Genomic DNA, 24,513 nt, shown 5'->3' with positions numbered 1-24,513 from the left:
TATCAGGAGAGAGGGACACCTCCGCCGTCACTTCCGTCTCACGCGAATATCCGCTCCAGTCCCCCAGGCCAAAGATCACCAGTAGCTTAGGTAAAGGCAGAGGTAGGGGGGTCTGGAAACGCATGTGCCCACACTTACTGCAACAAAACCAGAGAGGACTGCATGAAGTGAAGAAAATCAGAGTGTTGGAGGGCAGAGTCAGGAAAAATACAATTACACGAGGAAAGAAAGTAGCAGCCTCGACAAGGCACCTTGTTTTGGTTTACCAGAATACAGAGAAGCAAAAACACAAAATACTCTTGCGGTGAAATATGTACAACAAAGGACAGTAAAATACAAGTTGATACAAGCCCTGCCAACTCACACAGTGGTGCTACAATATTGGCTCCCTTCATACGGTCTGTCGTTGAAGAGCGTTAGCACAGAGTGGAACAAAAGCATACATGCCCATAGACCGGATTCAGACCGGAGACTCACGATTTTTTAAGCCCAAAATGCTTTATTTTGCGGTCTCCCATCTGAAATTGCCTTTGCTTCAATAGAAGTCATTGGGGAAAATGCATCTCCAGATTATATTTTTTAATCTGCCACTTTCTTCTTCTAAAAATGTTGCCATGATTGCAAAAGAGGATCTGGAACCCCGTCACAGAGAGGTTTTCCAGCACGTGTTTGGAGTGAAACCTCCCCAGGACATAGGAGGCAGTCATAGACACCTTTGTTTTGCGCTTTATTTTGGGGTGAGGGGGAGGGGGAGGGGTTAGGGTTGCCACCTTTCCCAGAGAAGAAATACAGCCATCTGTTCAAGTTTTAAGATTCTACAGAGGCCCAGACAGGATTCTTTAGTAAATTTATATGAAATCGTCTGTATTTATTTTTAAACAAGATCTTTCTTTACTGTAATTATGAGCCAGGGGTCATTAGGGCAGCTTTAGGGCACATTTTAAAGTGTTTTAATCTAACATACTGTTTAAAGTATGTACTGGTAAGGGGAAAAAATGCCAACTTTAGGTGATTTTTAGGTTTCGCCTAGACAGCGCATGCGTGGTTTGTACGAGACATGTTTACACACAGTGGGCTTAAGAGTCCGCCTATAGCTTACCATTTGTTCACTTAAATGTCGCTCTTCATTCCTTTGTTCCCTTTTGTCACTGCATGCAACAGTCATGTCTTCTACTTGTGTTCGGCCCTCCCCTGAAGCAAGAACCAAGGGCCACCTGTATCAACCTATTTTGCATTTACAACTGGAGCGAATCGTTAAATTGGACCATTTGGGAATGCAAAATAGCCTTTCAAGATGTATGAAAGGCTTTGGTCGTGCATTTTAGGTAATCCCAATTTTTTGCAATTACCTAAAATTGCGACTTCAAATAGGAAATCGCAATTTGCGATTCCCTAAGCGCATGTGCCAAGCATTTCCTATATGCGAACTGGGCTTTTAGGAAAAGCTATTACCATCGATTCTAAGTCTATGGTAGCCATGTGCAGGTTTTGAAAATGCACAAAAAAATGCATTTTTCAAAGTGCCCTGTAGTGCACACATAACCCTAGGGCATGTGTTCGCTTTACATGTGCACAATTTTCTTGGGGTGCTTCAGGGGGGGCCTTAGGTCCCCCAGGCACCCTTGGTTTTGTATTTCCTAATTTGCAATTACCAATTAAGAATTTGCAAATTAGGTAATGCAAAACCATTCGCTTTAGGCCTATAGGAATGACTGGAGTAGCATTTCCTAATATCGAATCCCTAATTGCGATTGCAACTCTGTAGGAATCGCTATTAGGGAATCGCTATTTTCTTACATACCATTTTGCATTCCCTAAATAGCGATTATCTTAAATTCTCTATTTAGGGAATGCAAAATAGAACTCTGATGCACGTGGCCCCAAGTAGTTGTGTCCAGTCACTGCTCCAGCTTTTGGAGCTACTTTTTTCTTTGCGTAGAAGTGCTCCATATGAGTGCTTAGATTTTTGGCGGTCTCCAATATGCCAGTCAGTGTAGCTTATTTTCCCCACCCCCTACCCTGTACTCTGTGCCCCTGCATGCTACTCTCCGTCACTCTACACCACCCCCTTGCACAACTGAACTTTATGGCATTCGCCACACAATCTACACCACTGCACACTGCGCTCTTCTCTGCAACACTTTGCTCTTCATGACTCTACGCTGCTGCACAACTCGATGCTGCTGTACTCTGCACCACTGCATTTTACATCACCCTGCACCACTCTACACCAGTCCACTCTTCTCTGCGTCACTGTACTCTATGCCACTCCACTCCACTCCACGAAACTCTACTCTGGACCACAACCCCACTGCACTTTACTCTTCACCACTGCACTCTACACCTCACCAGTCTGCACCACTGCACTCTACATGGAGCACCTCAACTGCCAACTCCACACCGATGGCAAAACTACCATAAGAAGCACGCATCCATCGCAACAGCCACCTTCCCCGATAAATGGAAACCCGCTGAAGTCGAACCCCTCCTCAAGAAACGGTCTGCCAAACCAAGTAAACTCAAGAACTTCCGTCCCAGCTCTCTGCTCCCCTTCCCCGCCAATGTCCTTGAAAAAGCAATCAACCGGCAACTCAAACACCTGGAGAAAAAAAACATTCTGTACATCTCCCAGTCTGGATGCCGCGCCAACCACAGCACTGAAACAGCCCTCATCGCTGCCACAGACATCAGAGCCCTCCTAGACCGAGACGAAATGGCGGACGGATCCGCCTCAACATCTCAGCAGATTTCAACACGGTTTCCCACCACACCCCTATCAAGAGAATCGACCACATCGGAATTTAAGGAGACTCCCTCAGATGGATCGCCTCCTTCCTCACCGGAAGAACCCAGAGAACCTGCCTGCCTCCCTACATCTCTGAACACAAGAGCATCATTTGCGGTGTCCCTCAAGGCTCATCCCACAGCCCCACCTTCATCAACACATACATGATTCCCCTAGCCAACATCATCAGAACCCACTGACTTAACATCGTTCCCTACGCTGACGACACCCAGCTCATCCTCTTGCTGTCAGAAAAGCCCTTCACCACTAGGGCCAACTTCCCCAGGTGTATGACGAACATTGCAGATTGGGTGAAAGACAACTGCCTGAAACTCAACATAGCAAAACAGAAGTACTGATCTTCAGGATCGACACCTCCCCGTGGAATGACTACTTGTAACCTCCAGATCTAGTGCCCGTACCCAAACCTACAGACCATGCCCGCAAAGTCAGCATCATCCTGGACAGCAAGTTCACCATGAAGACCAGATCAACAGAGTCTCCTCCACCGGTTTCCTCGGTCTTCGCATGCTCCGCAAGATTTTTAAATGGCTCCCGGGATACCCCAGACGTACCATCACCCAAGCCCTAGTCACCAGCTAGATGGACTACAGCAACGCACTCTATGCAGGAATCACCTTGCATGGAACAACCTCAGCCTTCACATCCAGACCTCACCCTTGTTGCTGGAATTAAGGAAAGGACTCAAGACCTGGCTGTTCGACTGTGCCTCACACAGCAAAAATCCTCAGCACCTGGATACCCTCACGGGTGATTAGCCGCACTTTACAACATACGTTTCATTCTTATACTGCAGATCAATTACCAGAAGAATTCTTTCAATACAAGGACCTAGAAGTCCTGCTAACTTACCAAGAGCATATTAACTGGTTTAAAGGCGCTCTCCCCCAACACCACACACAAAGTGATACTCGGTCCGCTCAGAGAGAGCGACTTGGTCAGTCCTAGCGGCTTACACACTGTGTCCAGAGATTGATACATTGCCAGCAGCAGAGTTACGTCCACTTCACAAAAATGGTATTAAAAATTCCACAGAAATCTTACACAGTTCGTAACGCGAACACTCACAATTTAATCCTTCAAGGGTCACTCAAGATGGTCAACCACAAGGGACTGCAACAAAAATCACCCCAAAAACGCTGAACCCGATTATGGGAAGAATGCCCACCAGACGTGAGCAAATGTTGTTCTGGATAGCACAGAAAATAGCCCAGCTTGAGGCAGTATTTCCACATACGGGGTCGCTAGAAAAATTGCTTGCTAATGGGGATAGCTCCCTTGATAGAGGATTGTACCACTTGTGGTACAGTTTTCGCTGCAGTTTATACCAGAACTTATGGTACCGCCTCAATAGCGGTTATACAAGTAGTATTGAAAAAAAATACAGAATAAGTACGGGGCAGAATCTGCCCTGGACTTGGGGATGAAATAGATAGACAATTTTGCCCAGGTATCAACAAATATGTTAAGCAACATAAAAGGGGAGGCAGCACCGTTGGCTATACGCCAACACCTGAGGAAATGCACTCCTGCACAGCAGGAGGAAGTACGACCCAAGATTATCAAAGATACCTATGCTTCGCTGGGTAGAGATAACTTGGGAGCTAGACTTGTGAAACCATAATTGACGAGTAATCTGGAAAAGGACAACTCAAAGCAAGTACCCGATTCTTCTAATAGAAATAGGACAACAAACAATCAAAAAATAATAAGCAGAATGCATCACAATCACGGGGTAGTCTCCTCAACAGGAGCCCTCTGTTAGAAAATAGGATCCTATGAACCGTGACAATATTAAAAACCTGTCAGGTATCAGAATACCGATACACATTCCTCTAGTTCCTTTCAAGGTTCATCAAAAAAACTCAGAGGGGGAAGGGCAGTTAGAACACAGATCAGTAGAGAGAGTCAAGCCAAGAGACATACATCGCACTTCAGACTACATTATTAAACAAGAAGATAAACAAAAAACGAAACCTCAATTTAAAAAGAAGAAGAAGGTAGCTGGCATAAAAATAAGAGAAGCCCAGGCTACTGAGGACTCGACTACTGAACGGTTAATGGGCTCGGGCGATGCTAGATAGCGCAGCAGAAGTAACAATAGCTCGCCAGAACCTGATGGAATTTCTGGTGACAGCCACGTTAAATGAACATCTCATGGTGGAAACACCGGATACAATGGTAAGTGTCCCACATCGTTTATACAAAATTACACTCCAAATTGAGGGGGACATACCCAGAAAAGTGAAAGCTCTCTTTTGGGAGAACCTGACATTTGGATAAGATATCCTTCTCGCTGAAAGAGATTGGCCGTCTGAGTTCGTCATGGATGGCCCAAAGGGGAAGAGGTAATTTTACTGGCTCTCAGACCTCGTTCCAGAATCACTAAAACACACATACGCGCAAGAATGGGTGGTAGCACTAGCTCCTGCATTATACCGCAATCATGTAGGGTGAGATGCTGAATCACCTCACCATGAAATCCCAGATAAAACTACTCCTACACTATAGAGGCAGTACCCAATAAAATATGACGCAAAGAAACAGGTCACGTAGGTCTTAGATCAACTTGAATATCAAGGTGTAAATTAGAATTGCACCTCATCCATGAATAATCCTTTGTTTCCCGTAATGAAACTGGACAACTCATACCGTCTAGCTATAGACTACAGGCATCTGAACACATGCACAAAGACATTTGCATTACAAAATGCACACAGTGCCGCATTAATGAATACCATTGTGCAGAAGACATACAAAACGACACTGGATATCTCAAATGGATTTTTTTGCCAAAATATAGCATGTGAAAGCAGATTGTGGACAGCATTTTCAGCGTTCGACCCTCAGCACCAATTCTGTAGACTACCCCAAGGGTATAAGAATAGCCCGGGTTGTTCTCAGCAAGGGTAACAGTTACGTCAAAAGTGTGATGAGGGAGCATTGTCCTATGTAGATGATATCTATCTGACGGACGATAAATTAATGGATCACTTGCACAGGGTGAACAGCATAATTCTGGGCTTCGCTGCTGAGGGCTACAAATGTAACTTTTAAAAAATTACCCACCTCAATGTTCTATTTTTAGGATATGAGCTCTCAAGTGAAGGAAAAAGCCTGGTAACTAATTTGTTTTAGAAAAATGTGCGTTGTTCCAACCTCCAAAGACTTCAATCCATCCTAGGATTCCTACATTTTGGCAGAACATACTTTTTGGATAACGCAGAAAAAGTAAAACCTTTCTAAGACTTAATTGTACCCGATTTTTCAGTTTGACATTGAACACAGGAACACACAGAAGTTCTCCGTTCCTTACAAGCAGACATGATAGCTTCTAAACACTTACATACACATGTGAACACTATGAACTTGGTGATCCATGTAATAGCGGGTTGTTCGGGATACACGTACCTAACCTTCAATGAAGGCACAACGGTACCCATTTCATACAAATCCCATTTGTACACAAACAATGAAATGCGTTTTGCATCCACAGAAAAATTATTAACAGCAGTACAGACTGCTGTAGTAAGAGAAAGAGCACTAGCACAGGGGAAACAAATAATTGTTGTGACTCCGGTACCAACCTTAGAGGCTGTTACCAAGGCAAGCGTCCCAAATGCAAAAGCACTACATCCACGATGGATACAATGGGCTAATTCTCTCACTGCAACAGATGTCGATTACAAATGTGATTCTACATTAAAAAAACAAGCATTTCTGCAGTATGAACAAGAATATCCTCTCCCGAATGAAACAATGCCTCTAGATCAATATGAATACATAATTTACACTGATGGGTCTTCCCAGCCAGCCGTAGGAAGTAAACAGCAATAGAGCGCAGCACGTGCGATTGTGAAAAGACGAATGCAGGATGGTAAGTTCCGTCCTAGAAATACACAGACACAGTCTCTAGGATGTTGCACGGCACAGCTGGCAGAACTAAAAGCCCTGATACTGGCACTGAAAAACACAGATCGGGAATTCCCCACACATACTGTGTGTGATTCATTTTACTGTGTCCAGTCATACAACAAATACCTTCGCTATTGGGGCCAGAATGGGTTTAGAGATTCCAAAGGTTGCACAATAAAGCACAAGTTGCTTTGGGAACAAGTGGCAGAACTGAAGGAAGGCGTGCCACAGTCTCATGTAATTCACACATTGAGTCATCAGCATGTTGGTGTGCACGTTGAAGGGAATTCACTGGCTGATGAAGCCGCCAAGGCGACAGAGAGAACTGCTTCCGTTGCTGCAATCACTCTTTTTAGTACGAGAATAGCCAGACAGACGATAGCTGTGAACGCTACGCGCAACAGTTCAGCCTTGCCAAAAGGGTTTCCACTCAAGTTTTCCTACAAGTTAGATGCGCAAAACATTCTGTATGCTCAAATTCCAGGAGTGGGGAATAGAGTAATACCAAAAATGGATCGCAGATTAGGGTTAATTTTAGCTGCACACAAGGGTCTGGGTTCAGCACACGCAGGTATTGCTGCAACTATTTCACTACTGAAGCAGCATTATTGGTGGTCAGGTCTTACTAAATAGACCAATGGTTATATCCTTAAGTGCTACATCTTTCAACAGATGAAAGGTTCCACTGTAGCACATCCGCCACAAACCCCACTACTGATACCAGACAGACCACTCACATGTGTCTATTTGGACCACTGCGGCCCCTCACAATCTGACGGGGCTTACAGGTACATCCTGGTGGCAGTGGATTCATGCTCTAGATTCCTGTGGGTTTGGCCCCAGCTCTTGGCTGACGCTTGACCTGTTATAAAGGATTTGCAAGTCTTATAGGGACATACGCAATTGGCACATTACATTCTGACCGTGGCCCTGCGTTTAGCTCACGGGCTTTCAAAGAAGCCATGGCAAGTTTCAGTGTGGTCTTGCGATACTCCTCTCCGTATCATCCCGAGGGAAATTCGATTGTGAAGAGGAAAAATCAGGACTTAAAGCAATTCTTTACAGCAAGGCTATTAGGCTTGGGTGACAGTTTGGTCAATCACTTATATGGGGTCCAAAGGGCACTTAATAACATGCAAGAAGTTCCCTATGGGGCCATACTCCATCTGAAGTCATGATTGGGACAAGGATGTGGGTACACGACCTGGATTGTGGCAGTGTAGTAGCAGACAAAAAGCATTTGACATCAATGATCGTTTGGCTGTTTTACAGGAACTAAATAAAGTCTGGGTATTACAAAGCAATATCCAAGTAAAACGCACCACCACTGGAGAAGTGAAAGCTGTTCTGGCAAGACCTGCTTGGGTCCCGAAGATTGGGGACCTGGTCAGAGAAAAGATTGTGGACAAAAAAAGAATTTGGGCCATCTTACAGAGCACCTGCACCTGTCCTGGCTGTCGAAGGAACAAGAACAGTACTTCTTCCGCCTCTTGCTGGCAAGAAAAGAAAGATTTGTCTCAATTGATCTGATCAAACCACACTATGTGGCCGATACTGAATAGTAGGCCGTGTGGGCTCCTGTGTAGCACCAGATCTCATCTCGCTACCATATAGGACGTTCAGATAAAATAATGTTTGAAGATCCTCACTTACACGCTTGGAGGGATGGCAAAATGTTACACAACATAGCAAGGCTACATTAGATGACATTCTACATGATGGTTCGTACAATTCGTCACACCCCAATTGGAAGGGATGGTTAGTTTGGCCTATCAACACAATTAGGTGTCAGTCAAGATTCAGGGGTACCACCAAGGGGTTTAGTATCCATAGGCCTGACCAACGCTACATACAACGAGAACATTCGGGGTTGGCGACATCCTATAGTGTTGGGAGTTATGCCTAGAACGGATAAAGACTTCAACACTTGTCCTTACTCTCAAATGACATGGATCTTAGGGATTTTTTGTTAGGACCCCTGGCACCACATCAGAAGAGTTTCCTTTACACTATTTACAATGAGGTATGGAAAATCTCGCAGCAGGAGGCTGCTGAGAGATCGCGTAACATTGACAGGGTTAACCTAAAAAGGCTTTGGCAGTGGTCGACAATGGTATGACCAAACAGACATCCAGGATTTATTCACTGGGCAACATTGTGTCTTCTGCAATAGATATAATAGAACAGGATTTTTCTATTCTTCCACATGGGCAATTGCAACGGCGATCCATTCTATTATTGACCTGGACGCCGCAATCACTGCGTTCTGGTCATGTGCCCTGGCGGTAGATCAACGGTACGTCTGTTTTCTGCATACAATTTAACAGAAAGACAGACAACAATGGCACGAAGAGATGCAAAATAGACAATGCTGCACTTTGAAAAATTGGACCAATTACCTTTTACCGTGGCTGAATCATCTTCCACAGAATGGTTAATCGATGGCCATATTACACTGCTAGTCACGATAATCCAATTTCAGTACTGTCTACAGTATCATCAGGCAGGCAGGCAGGCAGGCTGGTATGAAGCGTTGGGAGAGAGGTACATACATTAATCTTGGGTATTACCGTACAGATTTAGATGCAGGAACGAGTATACTGAAATTTCTCTCAGCGGTTTGGACTGAGAATTCTTTAAACGGTTCTGTAATTTGTCAGGATATTTTGCTTCCCGGTGCCTGTAATGCTTCGGTTGCAAACCCATCGTGTCACTTGTAAGGATCCCCAGTTGCCCGGATTCATCCGGTTTTCAAACTACTCTCGAATGGGAGTTATTTGATGTTGAATGTTCAAGGGTGTTATGGGATGCTACCAGGCATCACATATCTGGTCACAGTAAGTTCCAGGGTTACTTGTTGTACGCAAGTATTGTTTCCACTGACCCACACAGTTAGGGAGGCAAAGTTAAGACCTTCATTAGATGTTTCCCTTTTACGGTTTGATTCTATGAGCAGACTGAAAGCCATGCTGTTACAGAAGGATGTGGCATTAACCTCAGCCGGAGAGACTTTTGATCACCAGGTTGCAAGGTCTTTGGCTTAGATAAATGCGCTAGTACGAACAAACTTCACGCTCCATTTCGAAGAAATGGTACATCGTATCTTTAACATGTCTGATACAAGTGGGATTGTGCATCAATTTAAGAAAATAGGTTCTGGACTATTGAGCACCTTTCAGACAATCTTCAGAGTTATTCCATCATTTATACACACATGGTGCTCCATCTGGATGCATCTCATCTTCGGGAGCTAAGTGAGCACTGCTTCCTTTCATTCAGATCAGACTGGGTCGACTGCATCTTGCCTGTGCTCCTCTGCCTATTCTGCGGATAGGAATGCATGTTGGACATATGTCTGACCCTTTCATCAGTTGCGCCACTGGACATTGATGTACTACTGGACCCCTTAAAGGCACACATGTTCGTGTCCTCAGCATATTCCAATGTTGATGAGGTAATTCTTCGAGCCTCCACAGGATGCTTCAGCTCCTGTCAGAACAGACACCGGCTCTACAACCAGCACACAGGCTTCAAGTGATTTCTTGGTGGCTGCTGAGGGATCTGAAGATGATCAGCTTTGCTCCATTGACCGGATACAAAAGGTTTTATAGGAACAGTCATCTGTGAATGCAAGCAACAGTGATGTTGCGTCCCCCACACAGGACACATGAATATTTGGCGGTCCGTGTGATGGGAACAATTCAGCCTTTTTCCAAAACAAGCCAAATTGGAATTCGAAAAACACTTTTGTTTTTCTCTCTTGCTCACTGAGCACCATGGCTTTCGATGTGCTCATTTTGTCTCGCAGTATATTGATTATTTAGTGGGCTTCTAGAGTTTTTTTTTTTTTTTTTTTAACTTTTGCATCGTTTTTAACAAATACCATGTTTTAGATCTTTTTATACTCATATTTTAGCAATGTTTATATGCTTTTTTCAGGCTTATTTTAGAATTAATTAATATTATCGTCCTTCGGATGAGGAGTGGGTGTTATGAGCCCCAATGTAGCCCAATATAAGCTTAGGTAGCTGCACAACCTTTTACCTACATTTGGCCTACCTTGCTCTACATAACGGTTCTGGCGCTGACCTTTTGCCTAGTTACGTGCCGAATAAATGTTGTGTGGTTTTCTTCGAAAACTAGCCTCATTGAAACAGTTTTTACTTAAACAGTAAAAATTCATATCTTCAGTTCCCAAGATTGGATTTTTGTCATTTTGTTTATTAAATTTTACTTGATTTTTCCAATTGATTTGGGGATTTTTATTGTTTTGCAGGTCATCTTTATTTCTGTTTAAGTACTACATAAATTCTTTACATATTGGCTCATAGATAAACCGGTCTACTCTGTGCCATAGCTACTAGGGCATTGAGCTCAAGTTAATTTAGTGACTTTGAGGGCTCACCCTGACACGGACTGTGGTCATTACCTGCGATGGGTACCCAGCAATTAATATCCCAATTTCATATAGTATACTGCAGGCGGTGAATTGTATGTATTATTCTCCATTCCTCTCCCAGTACTGCATACACCAATGCACTACCCTTATGGCTTTTGTTTACCCTTGTTCTGTACTCATCCCCTGTATTTTACGTTAACTTTCTACAGTTACACTATGATTGTATTGTATCTCGTATTCCTAGGTAAAATACTCTGCTGGCGTTGTAGAGTTCATTTGTGCTATATAAAATGGCAAATAAATGCTGAATTTTCCAAATCTGAGATTGGTCTCCCACTGCTCAATATTAAAAAATAACATCATATCAATCTATCTACTTCTCAGTATTTAACTAAATCTTTTTCTAAAACTCATGTGCTATGTCACCTCTTGCAGTATTCCGATTCCACTCCTATGTCATACCATGAAAACTGCTCTGACATAGAGCTCAAATTATCTCTCTTTTACTCATCACAATACAATGTCAATCCGGGTTGTCTCAGAACTTTCCAACACTGTTCATCATTCTACTATCGTCCCAATAATTATATCTTTGGCCATCTCTAGGACAGCTTCAGTGGTACCTTTCCAGCAACCCCTTCTGTTTCCTGGTGCTCCTTACTCTCATCACCTTCATTCACTACCAGTCTATATGCCCCGGTTATCCCACATACTAATTTTTTTAGCAGCATTGTACATTCTTGCACCCTTACCTTTCATTTATATGCCAAAATTGTCTCCATCTCAACTTTGACTTGCAAACTCCAATGCAAAATGTTCAACTGTCCTACGCATTCATGCCCTACATGACTGTTCTCTCAAACTCATTGAAAACTGAAGTTTGTAATGTTTCCGCCGCTCTCCCACATCTAAATCATGATTCCGATCAACACCCTCTTCCTGTACAAGAAACTTGGAAGTTTTACTCTAAGCCGATGCAAGACCTCACCATTTCCAACAGCTCAACACAAGAAGAGTCTACCAACATCTTAAGCTTGAAATTGCATATTCCTTAATCAATGTGTTTATTTTCAGTAAGTTATATTACTGCAATAGCCTTCTGAAGAGATTACCCAAACATGAATTTGCTTGTTTTCACCAACTTTTTCCCGAACATAAAAAGGTACACACACCCGACTACAGAGACACCATGTTGGATGGTAATCAGCCAAGCCCAAGGTGAATTAGACGTTCCGTGCCATACTTTACAAAGCCATTCAGTGATCAGATACTACCCAACTACTTTAACTATTATGAAAATCACCCCACTGCTTGATCTCTATGGTTGGCCAACCAGCATCCCCTTATGAAATGGTCACACAATATGCCACTTCACAGTGTAGAACATTTCAGCCACTCTCATGGAACTCTCAAACACACAGAAGATTTGCCGTCTCCTTAAGAGAATTATGAAACTTAACTGACGTCATCTTGCTTAGACCACGTGGTTGCATCAACAGTACATAAACTTGATTTAGAAATAACAAATAGAGACTGTAGATGGTATTCTGCAGAGCTCAACTCTTTGTGCTGTGAGATTTGTAGGGAGGATGGCACAATGTTGAAGTCCCAGGCTGGCAAATACATTTCAAAGTTAGAACCATGGTGTGAAGGATTCTTATCTGCGGTAACAGATGAGCTGTTGCGCCTTGTTAATGAACACTTATTGCTCGCTTTGTGTGAACTGACCGGTTTGGTAAAATTCCATTGCTAGAGAAGGGTAGATCTGCCTGGGGTTTAGTAATACGGTGCTATACATTGCTGTAGCCACTGAGCTCGAGATGTCATTCAAGCAAGTAAAACTTAGCTCTCGAAGGATAATCCAGATATCAAGATTTGCTTAAACATTGGGCACCGACAATGCCATTATCAACTTATTTGTGTTTTATCCACCTGTAACTGAACTTGCCAATCATATCAGCTATGCACTGTGTCTTTTTGAATTGCTAGGCTGCTCCAGGATGACGGTATCATTACACCAAGATGTTCGAGTTTCTGAGAGGAGGCAAGGCATTGCATACCAAAGGATGGCAGGATGGAAAGATACCTAGAAATTGGGTGCTGTAGTGGTGCATCCAGATATTTGGCAGGGGAGGGACGCGTTGGGGAAACAATGTTACCCCCAGGATATGGGGAACATTGTAATCGTACGGTAGATTGAAAGGGGGCTGCCATAGCAACCCATAGGAAGAGATTGGGAAGAGATTGGGCCGGAGCCATGTCATGGTCGAAAGAGGATGGAGAGCCAGAGACACATTACTGGCACATGTTACTGAGCCAAGAGGATGCTAGACCTTTGTTAAGACGAGCAGGCTTGCCATCTAATTATTCCCCATAGGACACACTCAATAGAAACTTTTTTCCATGCAACTCAAGGTGAATTTATGCATGAAACGGGCATCTTTTTAGATAACACACCAGTTTGGCCCTTCTAACCACTCCCTGCTATTGTTACACAGGTTACCCCTCCCCCCACGTCCTGATGAGGACCCCGTCTGATTTTCCAAACAACGCGATTATCTGGGTCAAAACGTCGATACTCACGGCTGGTCTGTACTAAGGCCTAAATGCCCCTTGGACCTCTAATAAATCCATATAGATGCCCTTTTGGATGAGGATTTTTATTGTTATCAGGGAGCCAGTTTGCAGGGGGCCTCAGCACAGCGAACTTCTACTTTTATTGCATTTTATTTGTACAGTCACCCTACCTTTCCCTTGTCACTCTGCAAAAACACTTTTGTCACATTTTTGCACATTTGGAGTAACCTTTAGTACATTGAACAAAGACAGTTTCATGTACTTGCGCCATAATACATGCATTTTGCAGTGATCTTTTCTACTGGTTGCGCTTTCTCTTCAAGTAATATTGGTGTCCAGTCTATGGAGCTGCCGTCAGGACAGTTTTGTTGACTGTACTAAATGATACCCAGGTCCTGAGGTTCACTGGGTCACCCCATTAGATTGTAATGACGTCCTTGGCCCAGGCATACAGCAGGATCTGCAAAAGCAAGAGATGGAAGGGCACCAGTAGAACTTCAGATTTGGGAGGCCATCCCTACATGAGTAAGATGTGATGAGTATTGTTATGAACAGATTGGAGGCCCTTCATTATACCTCAAAATGGGGGTGGGGGCTTATTACAATAGGAAGTTAGGACAGCGTTATACCCGGAGAATTGGAAACTGTATTATATCAGTTGGCTGGAGGGTGTATTATTAAACCGAGATTTGGGTTTACTAATTATATTAAGGCTAGAGGGACTTTGAGATGTGGAGGACCAATACAGGAAGAAGATGGATAAATTAGTGGTTCATAAAAAATAAAGAGGAGATAGAGTATTGTTATATCAGGAGTGTGCAGAGCTGCATTACATCACGAGCTTAGATGGCCATTGTTGCAGAGACTGAGTAGAAGGGCGTTCTTATTGTTACAGAAGGAGACTAACTGGAAGGGAACGGTTACAGAAGGAGACTGTGGCTAGAATTGTCTCATTACAAAATAAGACCGAAGCTAAAAGGACCTTGTTACATACGTAGACTTTGACTAGAATGGTGTTGTTACAGAAAGAGACTGACTAGAAGAGTGTTATTGAAGAAGAACAGAGACTGCCTAAAAGAGCACTATTACATTAGACAGCTGGAACTAGAAGAGCAGTATTACAGAAGGATTCTTTGAAGGATCGCCACCATGAAGTGGTCGAGGGGCTCTAGTGTCTCAGTGACCAGGAGGGCTATGATATAAGCTTATTCTCCTGGCATGGTCACTCAAGCCTGACAGGTCAATGACTAGAGACCAGATGAAGCGTGATCCACTAGTCCTGCAGGTTGGGGTCAAGACTAACAACCTTGTACCATACAAAGCATTTGTTACTGAAACAGCAGCAAGAACCACTAAATCTTCTGGGCATGAGAGACTTCCAGAGTCTCTGCATGAGGCATGTGTTACACAGGTAAGCTGGCTCAAGTAACATTGGATATGAGGTGCTACAATCTACACATCCTGGGGATGGGGGGGGGGGGGGGTCAACAAAAGTACGTGGACTAGATCTGGCAGAATGAAAACCACCTCAAGCAAGATGGTACTGTACCCAGGAAGGGACGATGACCAACATCAGGAAGGAACAGCCACCATCCCGAGCAAGAGGACCGAGAAGTGCCTAATTGAGTGGAATCCAGTCAACATCACACTCATGAGCCAGATTAAAAGGCAGATACATCAATACAACCATTACCTAGTGCTTTGCTCCAATAAATGATACAGAGGAAACAGCCAAGGAAATATTTTATAAATAGATGCAAGCTGAGCTTGAAGCTGTGCCAAACCACGACCTGAAGATCATGATTAGAGGCTTGAATGCTAAAATGGGAAATGACAAAACGACCCGAGACACAGGAATGGGAAAAATAGATTGAGGAACAATGAACAATAAAGGAGAAAGATTGTTAGAATTTTGCACCACAAATGATCTGGTCATAGGAGTGACTTTCTTACCCCACTGCGATATTCGCAAACTAACATGGTGCTTACCAAATGGCAGAGACAGAAACCAGATTGACCACGTGATGATAAATGGCATCTGGAGACGCTCATTTCAAGATGTTAGAGTAAGGAAAGGAGCAGACACTGGCAGTGATCACCATCTAGTGACCACTCTTTAAGCTGGGGCTCAGGAAAACAGAACGCAAAACAGCAGGTCAACAGCACATCGATGTGGCACAATTACAGGACCCAAAGATCAAGAAAGCATTCATCTTACAAATCAAAAACAGTTACCAACTTCTGGCAGTGGCAGACACAGAAGATCAGTCTGAGCCAGCTGCAGACACAATCAACAAGCGGGAACAGGTCCCTTCAATATATGCGACAAGCAGTGAAGCATGCCTGGTGACCAAAACAAAGAAGTGGAAAGAATAGATAAGACAAGACATGTGGCAAGCTATTGAAGACATGAGGGCAGCAAAAAGAAAAACTCAGAGGCCAAATCTGAAAGGCTGCAGGAGAAGTACAAGCAACAGTACATAGAAGCAAAACGGAGCAGTCAAATGAATGATGAGAGCAGAGAAGTGGGTGTACAAGGATAACCTTGCCAGCCAAGCAGAGGAGGTAGCCAGTAGAGGAGAACGGGGGAAGGTCTTCAGGATCACAAAGATAGTTAGTGATAAGTCTTGTGCAACATACAATGTTACCCACATGGAGAAGCAAGGCAGACTACTCACAACAGAGAAAAAGCAGGAAACCTGCTGGGTCGAGCACTTAAAAAAACAAGCATTGGCATAGCCAATAGGTCTCGCCTTTGGGACCTTATAAGTGTTTAGCCATGCAACAGTTAATGTTACTGCATCAAGGATATTGTGCTGGATAACTAAACACTTAAACGGTCCCAAAGGCGAGACCTATTGGCTATGCCAATGCTTGTTAGCATTTGAGTGTGATTATAGGGGTATGGGCGAAACCGTTTAGGGCTGTTCCGTCCAGAATTTGATGGCCTGTGGTGTTGAAAGCACTGCTAGATAACAAGGGTATAAGAAGTCGGGAATGGGCACAAGTGAAGGGTATGACATGAAATTCCAAATGTCAAAAATCATAAAATGTGTGATTTAAGATATGGATGTCGTTTAAGAACAAATGTGTTATTTTCTTGAAAGTTAAAAACAACCAATAACTGCATTGTAAATAGAGACACGAGTTTTCCATTTTTACTATAAATGCTTCCCTCTCTTTATTTTAAAAATCACAAAGAAGTAGAGGTTAAGGGTCTGATTTGCAAAGGGACTTACGTGTAGTAAAGGTACAAGTGTGGGGAGTCTGCACTCTGGGCAGCCTCTCTGTCCAGCGCACTGCAGTGAGTGCAGTGCGGAGATTCTGCCATGAGTGAAGAGACACGTAACTTTATTGCATATTAGTCCCTTTGTGATTTGAGCCCTAAGCCTTCATTTAAGGGTCTCACCATATGTTCAATCATGTCTGCTAGATCAAACGTTATGCATATAATCAGAAGCCCTAGTATTAAAACATGCCATCTTGTAATGTGCCATACATTGTCATTACCTTTTCTGTTTGCGAAAGGCACCAGTTATCGAAAGTAGTAAAATAAACTTTTACTAAACTCACCTTGGTGAAACTGCAACGATTGCTGCTGCTTATTGAGGAGCATAAGGGCTGGTACCCAGCTAATGCCCCGTGCGCACATTGAGAAAAGTGTGGGGTGACCAGCAATATCAAAGGAGAGGCAGAACGATCTAAGAGTATGAGCATAGACAAGAACAGAGGAGAGGATATGATAGTGGAATGAAGGGTCCCGAACACAGGAGAGGTTTGAGTAGTCGGTTACAGGACAGGCAGTCAGTGCGAAGGGAAACGCAGGGGAAACTGTTGGATGAAAGAGGCAAAGATTTGATGAAGGGAGGACGAAATGGTTACGGGGGGGCACAGGGTGGATTAGCTACTTTCATAAGAGGAAACGTTTGTTAGGAGGATGTTGTGTTAAATCGTAATAATGTAACTGCGCAGGGTTGAGGCGAGTGAGGACTTGAGCACTGTGGACTAATTATAGTGTTAATCTTGGAGCAGATGTAGCAGGGTGAAGTCATGAGCAGGTAAGGATGAACAATAGAATACTGATAATTGAAGATGATGGAGAGAGTAAAGAGCTGAAGGTTTGCACAGAGCGCTTGTGGATGGTGAGGTAATGAGGTCCTGAAAATAGATAGATTTGACACCTCCTAGATCATTATGCAGCGTATGAAGGGCTTGCTTATTAACCAAGAAGTTAGCAGTGAATATGTGCTTTCGCCATTTATGTACTGCTGCCCTCATTTACTGTTATGCGCTCTTATTTCAAGTGTGATTCATGGCTGAGGCCTATCTTTGGTACAAGGTGGATAACGAAGCAGTTGTATGAGCTGTAGTGCAAGACTGAAGTGAGGTCTTTATGAAGATCACGTGGAAAGCAGTGAGAGCAGTGGGGTCCTGTTTTCTACAGCAGATGGGTACATGAGAGAGCGATCTACAAGGAGGCGAACTGATTTGCATGTGAAATGTGTGATGTCAGATGGAGCGATGATGGGTTTAGATTTGGATAAAGTGTTTGAAATTAGCATAAAATTGAGTGGCTTACCTTGCTTGTGGGTGGGATTAAGGAAGGTCTCATTTGAGGAGTGATCAGACAGAAGTGGAGACACTGCCGAAAGCATCAGTAAAATATTTTGGCAAGTTATGGTCATACCAGTGAAAGCAGAATCGTTTGGTGAAGGCAATAAATAGGTGTGTAGCATAATTTCCGCCAGCTGTAACTGAAAGCCATTACTATATAGTTACAGAGACGAATGCGTTTCCAGATGTTTGGAATGAAAGAGGCTAATGAGAAAACATCTTGTCATCCATAATAAAACACTGACCAAGGAGAGTAAGATCACATAGGTATGCTTTACTAAGGTAATACCTAAAACAAAACAAATGTTAGATTGGTTTTGAAATAACAGTAAAATCATGAGTCTGAGTCTTAGGACCTGGAAGGCCAGTGCAATCAGGAGTGAAATACGGACAGTATTGGAGCATGCTAGTATAAACTATGTTCAGGATCCTTTGAGAAACCTTTAAAAATACATTTTAATACAAGTAAAAGGGATAGCTCCTTTTCGCTCCTAAAGCGTCTTTTTTTTAACGCAGAACAAAATGCTGTATGGTGCTCTGTAAAACACGTTAGCGCCACCTGGTGTATTTCATGCAATACGGCCCCAGAAATGTTCTGCCAAATGCAATGGATCACCGTCACATAAACAAAGGCAATAAAAATCAAACATCAAAGCGGCGAAAGTGAAAGTAATCGAGCAGAGCATCAAAGGGCTGGGTGAGAAGGGAGGGGGGGAATGCAAGGGTCAAAGCGGCTAAAGTGAAAGAAAGCTATAGAGAAGGGAGGGGGGAGTGGGAGCAGCTGTGCACGTGCATGTGATCGTGCACTCAAGGTTTAGGCCAGCCAAAAGACTGTGGGTAGCACTTTGAAAATCCCACATACAAAATGTCTCTTCGAGCCTTTGGCTTAGCGAGACCTAAAAAGTATTGAACAAACTAGTACCAAGCAGAGAGACTTGGATGTGAATACCACCCCACCTCAGAAAGAAGAAATCGTCACTACCACCCGCCCTCTCAAGAATGGAAAAGCTCATGGCCAAGAAAACCTGAATGCAGAAATGTTCAAGGCAGACCCTGAATCACCAGCTAAGATCCTCTAACCACTGTTTACACTGATTTGGGAGGGAAAGCAAGTACCAGATATCTAGAACCAAGGCATCATCGTCAATATTCTAAAGAAGGTAGCATTAACCAACTGTAACTACTAACCTGTAATCGCCCTTCCGTCAATCCCAAGTAAAATCATAGTATGAAAAATATTATACAGCGCATTCCTGAGGCCGTGGACAAGCGGTTAAGAAAATAACAAGCTGGGTTCTGAAGGGGCAGAGTGTGTTTTGATCAGATTCTTACTCTACGCAGCTCCGCAAAGTAGTGCACAGGGTGGCAGAGACAACTATACAACAACTTAATTGCTTTTTGAGAAACCCTTTGGCAGTATCCACCGTGAGCCTCTGGCGTATATTGAGAGACTATTGCAGACCAAAGCAGATAGTTTGACCTGCAAGATGGGAGATAGTAAGTATAGCTTTGAATTCAAGACCAGTGTGGGACAGGGTTGCCTGATGACAATGTTACTTTTCAACTTAGTTATCAACTGGGTGATGAGACGCACAACTTAAGACCAGATCAGAGGTATAAGATGGACCTTATTCCCCATACTGGAGGACCTGGACGGTATGGATGTCCTAGCCTTGCTCTCTCACACACACCAGCATACAGGAAAGGACATCTTGCCTCAATATCTAGGCACACTGGGCCTGAAGATCAACATGAAGAAATTGGATGTCATGCCACTCAACATCCCAAACCCTTCACCAATCAAAAGGGGCGGAGAGGACCTAGCCATGACTGAAAAGTTCACCTACCTACAGTGCAGTACTATCAGACTTGATGGAGGGGAAAGCAGTGACATCAAGAGCCAGGAATGCTGTCACGATGCTCAACAGTGTGTGGAGAGCATGTCAGTATAGCAAAAACACCAAGCTGAGGCTTTACCAGTGGTGCGTTCTGCGCACACTCTGGTATGGATCAGAATGCTGATGGATGGCAAAAATGTGACATCAAACTGTCAGCCTTCCACACCAGTAAGCTGATAAGAATCTTGTGCATTTTCTGGCTGTGAACCATCTCTAATCAGGAATTGCTCACCAGATGCAAGCCTGAGAGCACGGACACCATCATTATGAACAGGACATCCCATCAGAAGAGAACAAGACTTCATCACATGAACAGCTCTCTACTGGACCCCGAAGGCAAAACAGAGAAGATGCAGGCCAAAGAACACCAGGGGGTGAACAGTGGGAACAGAATTGAAGACCCTGCCACAGCCGGGGCACCGTAGAGATACTTTCCCAAGATGGACAGAAGTGGAGGTTCTCCGTGGCTGCCCTACATGCTAGGCGACATAACGGGCAGTAAGTAAGTATTACTGGTCGAAATTGCGACTAGAACTGCACTGTTAACTAAACCGACTGGGGGGAGAAGGGCATTGCTAAAGAGGGTAGAAAGGGCCTTGGAATAGAAGGAAATTGTGACTAGAGGGACCTTGTTACATAAGGAGACTGGCCAGAACACCCTTGTTAATGCAGGAGACTGGCTAGAAGGGCATTGCTACAGGAGGCGGCCAGAAGCCATTGTTACATTACGAGAGAAGACTGTGGCAAGAAGAGCATCGAAACGGGACGGGACGGAAGCCGCATTGTTACACAAGGTAACCGGAGACTGCCAGTGCAGCGTCACACCAAAGACTGGAGAGGGCAGGGCCGGCTCTAGGGCGGTGCGATCGGTGCGACTGCACCGGGCGTTGACTTGGGGTGGGGGCGTCATTTTTGGAAATGTGTATTATTTTAAAAGCACCTGCTGCCTCGTTCTTGGCCTCCAACAACTTTCAGACGTCTATTAGAAGTCCGGTGATTAGATGTCTTCCTGGAAAGGGACTGGAGGTTTGTCTAGTAGAAGTTTTGACTCATCCCAAGGTAGCGCAGAGGGTTAAAATGCCTGCTGCTAAGAACGTGTGCCATGCAGATAAGGAAGTGCATTGAATGTAAATAGGTCAGTGGGTTACTGCTTCTGTAAGAGAGCTCCTTTTGTTGCTTATCGTTTATAAGTCAAAATCCTAATATAGAACATTGTGCTATTAACTGTCAGCCTAGAGCTGCATGTAAACTGCAAGGTATACGTTAGAGCTGTATGTTTTTGCCCAGTCTTTCATCATCCTAATCTTGTGAAAAGAGTTCATTTGGGTGGAAAACAATTCTCATTGTGAAAGAGAACCTCCAACAATGAGGTTACGTTTTAAATTCTGAATTTGTGCTTTTCCTGAATAAGAACTTAAACTATATTGCCTACCAGTCGATGACATGTCACTCCTACACTACACCGTGTAGTGCTGTCTGATGTAACATTTCCTGTACACTGATTTACACACATGATTGCCTCCCGGCAATGTGTGTGTGGTATAAAGTGCTCTGACACCTTACACTGGTATGAGTGGCGCTATAAAACTAAATGAATCTGAGAGACAGTGGTTATGGAGACTTGCGAGGCACTTGTAAAGGGTGCTAGTGAGGGAATCCGTGGCAGAGGTGGTCATTGGGGGTGGGGGGCGCCAACAAACATTGTCGCACAGGCCGCCACCAGCGCCAACGCCGGCCCTGGGAGAGGGGGCCATTGTTGCACCAAGAGACTGGATGGCATCGTTGACCCGTATTGCAGCATTACTACAGGCTCTGAAGGGACAGCGTAAAAGCACCAAATGGGGGCCATTATTAGTACACCAGCTGATGGGCGCAGAATCAATCACTCACACGGTCAGACGGCAGGGAAGGCACAGTTTAACCAAGGGGTACCTCACACCAGGAGATGATGCGGCCTCACAAGAGAACTGGGAGGGGGAGAGAGAGAGAGAGAGAGAGTCTTAAACACATACAAAGATTGGGGAAGGCATTATTACAGTAAGGAATAGGTATCTGCGAAGGTGGGGGCCCTGTTAGCCCAGGAGATGGTGCTAAACAGCATTACGCCACAAGAGGTGTGATCATTATACCGGGGAACGGGGGAGGGGCCGCCATCATTGAAAGGATGGCGATGGGCAACGACCTTAAAGAAAACGTTTGAGGGGTCCGCATTATGCCAGGAAACCGAAGCGCCACTGCTGCAGCGGATGGGGGAGAGACACAATTTGAACCGGGGATAAGAGCATTCTTGCTTCAGGAGATTGGATTGGGGACACATATAAAACGAGGCGAGAGCTTTAGAGGGCGCCACGACACTCTGCACTCAGCGTACCATTAGATAGGGGTGGGCGGGAGAGATCATTACACCAGGTGACGTTTACCTCTCAGTACCACCTTGTCCATCCTCTCCAGATGCAAGGGCAGGTCCGCGTCTCATTACTAACCTTAGCAGCTGTCGGGGCGGCTCCTCCACTGACCAGAGCGTGAAGAACTCCAGCCGGGACATGGCACTGATCGCAAGTTTTTCAAATGTTGCAGGTGTAAGAAGTAATTAGCATATCCTGTTACCTCACAGGAAGTAATATCTGACGACCTTCGACCCTGATTACATCACAGGAAACATTATCCTATCACTTCTATCCAAAATACCTACATCAACACCATGGGAGCGGTCGATTTGTAGCACCTCATGTGGGTGATTTTCATGACTTTTCATGCCTCAGCACTAAGAACCTAGGATTTGGGGGTCTACACTTAAAATGGGAAAAGTGAAAGTACAAGATCTAGCAGGGCTGCTGTTGGTTGGAAAAAAAACAGACCTCACGCAGCTACTATAAGGATCATCAGAACTTCAAGCTTGATTTTAATAGGGATAAATGCCTTTAACAAAGCACTGAAGTTTCCTTGGTCCGTGCGTGAATAGCTCACCCAGTACAGGATTTAGCATTGCATTCTGGGATGTGTAGTGCCTATTTGATTATAGACAAACAGGCTTGAAAGTCCCATAATGCAAAACAAAAATCTGGACTGGGTGAGCTACTCGCACATGGACCTCCCTCGAACAGGTATAACCGCCCCCTCCCATTTCACCCAGTCGAGCTGTATTATTACGTCTCGAAATGTAATCAATGACGTCTAACTGTCCCAAATGACGGCGCGAACTGACTCCTCCTCATGAAATTCTCCTTCGTCCAGGCTAGACACTTCAGCCAGCATCACTTTCTATTAAGCGTCTTGTAATTTCGCTGTTCTCTTTACATGGATGGGCCTACAACCCCCAGCAAACTATGGCTCTTATAAAAATAAAACAATGGTTGGGAGTGACACGTCACACCTGGGTAGTTAACATTTCTGTGAATAGGTATGCCTAAAATACCGTAAGTGCCAGTGGACAACAAGCCCCTAAAGACGTCCTGGTATATTCATAAGAGGTAAGTAAGGCCGCGCTCCCAAATGGAGTGCCTGAAACTAGCTGTAGATAAGTGAAAAATGTTCAGGCTATTAATCCACGTTGCCCCTTAATGAAACTCACGCTACATACGTCGTAGTGACAGAAAAATATGCTTCACGATAGTTCGGTAGACAAACTCGTCAATCGCTGGGTACCATGCATCTCTGTTTCGGCAGAGCAGCACGACTCCAGTCCTGGGCGTTCCTTGTATTAACCATCAGGTGTGCTTGACTAATTGGTACAATTGCAGCAAACACAGACTACAGCTCCCAGAATGCACTGCCTCGGTAGTGGCAGACCAGGACTGGAAACGCGGTGTCTTTACTCCATGTTGCGACATGGCGATCCTAAAAACAGTAATTCAGCATATTCAATATTGGAATAAAAAGACCTCACTAAGCGCCAAGGAAAAATGAGCCCGAAATGCACGTCATTGATACAATTGTCTCCGAAGACATCGAGGTCAAAAATTGTCCCATGTGAGTCCCATCATGTCCTGTGTTGTATTTTCGGGCTTGTATTTTCCTGCTAATGCTAGAATGCTCGATTTGGACGAGCTAACATTTGACAATGGCGAGAGACTGGATACTGTGCAGGAAAAAACATGTCTGACAAAGTGCAAGGATGAGTTGCATTAAGTTAGGTACAGTACCAAGAGAACATGGTTCGCGTATACAGGGTGATCATAAACCGTGCCCTATAATAATCACACTAACAACATTCTTGTCACAAACAATGCACTCTCCCAGGTATATTAACATAATAACATTTCAGAAAGATGTAGGTACCAGTAAAGGTATCTCCAGACAAGTGG

At 44.2% G+C, this 24,513-nt stretch overlaps 1 protein-coding gene across 10 annotated transcripts in view; it reads right to left on the bottom strand.

Annotated features, from left to right (window-relative positions):
* The window catches only part of LOC146799211 (uncharacterized), a 144,191-nt gene extending 120,313 nt beyond the window's left edge, over positions 1-23,878 (bottom strand). For 2 of the 10 annotated variants that reach the window (XM_085626661.1, XM_085626662.1), the window contains exons 1-2: positions 22,630-22,845; positions 1-137 (exon numbers count right to left, since the gene is read on the bottom strand). The exon at positions 1-137 is cut by the window's left edge and continues 40 nt beyond it. In XM_085626661.1, coding sequence (XP_085482787.1) covers positions 1-137; positions 22,630-22,754 — 262 coding nt within the window. In that variant the 5' untranslated portion in view covers positions 22,755-22,845. Of the gene's footprint in view, positions 138-22,629; positions 22,877-23,789 lie in introns of those variants that run through there. The other 8 variants (XM_085626665.1, XM_085626669.1, XM_085626668.1 and 5 more) reach the window with 8 other exon arrangements.
* Positions 23,879-24,513: the final 635 nt, after the last annotated feature.

This window comes from Triturus cristatus, chromosome 9 (genome assembly GCF_964204655.1).
Source record: "Triturus cristatus chromosome 9, aTriCri1.1, whole genome shotgun sequence".
Taxonomy (NCBI): Eukaryota; Metazoa; Chordata; class Amphibia; order Caudata; family Salamandridae; genus Triturus; species Triturus cristatus.
This window is presented reverse-complemented; position numbering and strand designations above follow the sequence as displayed.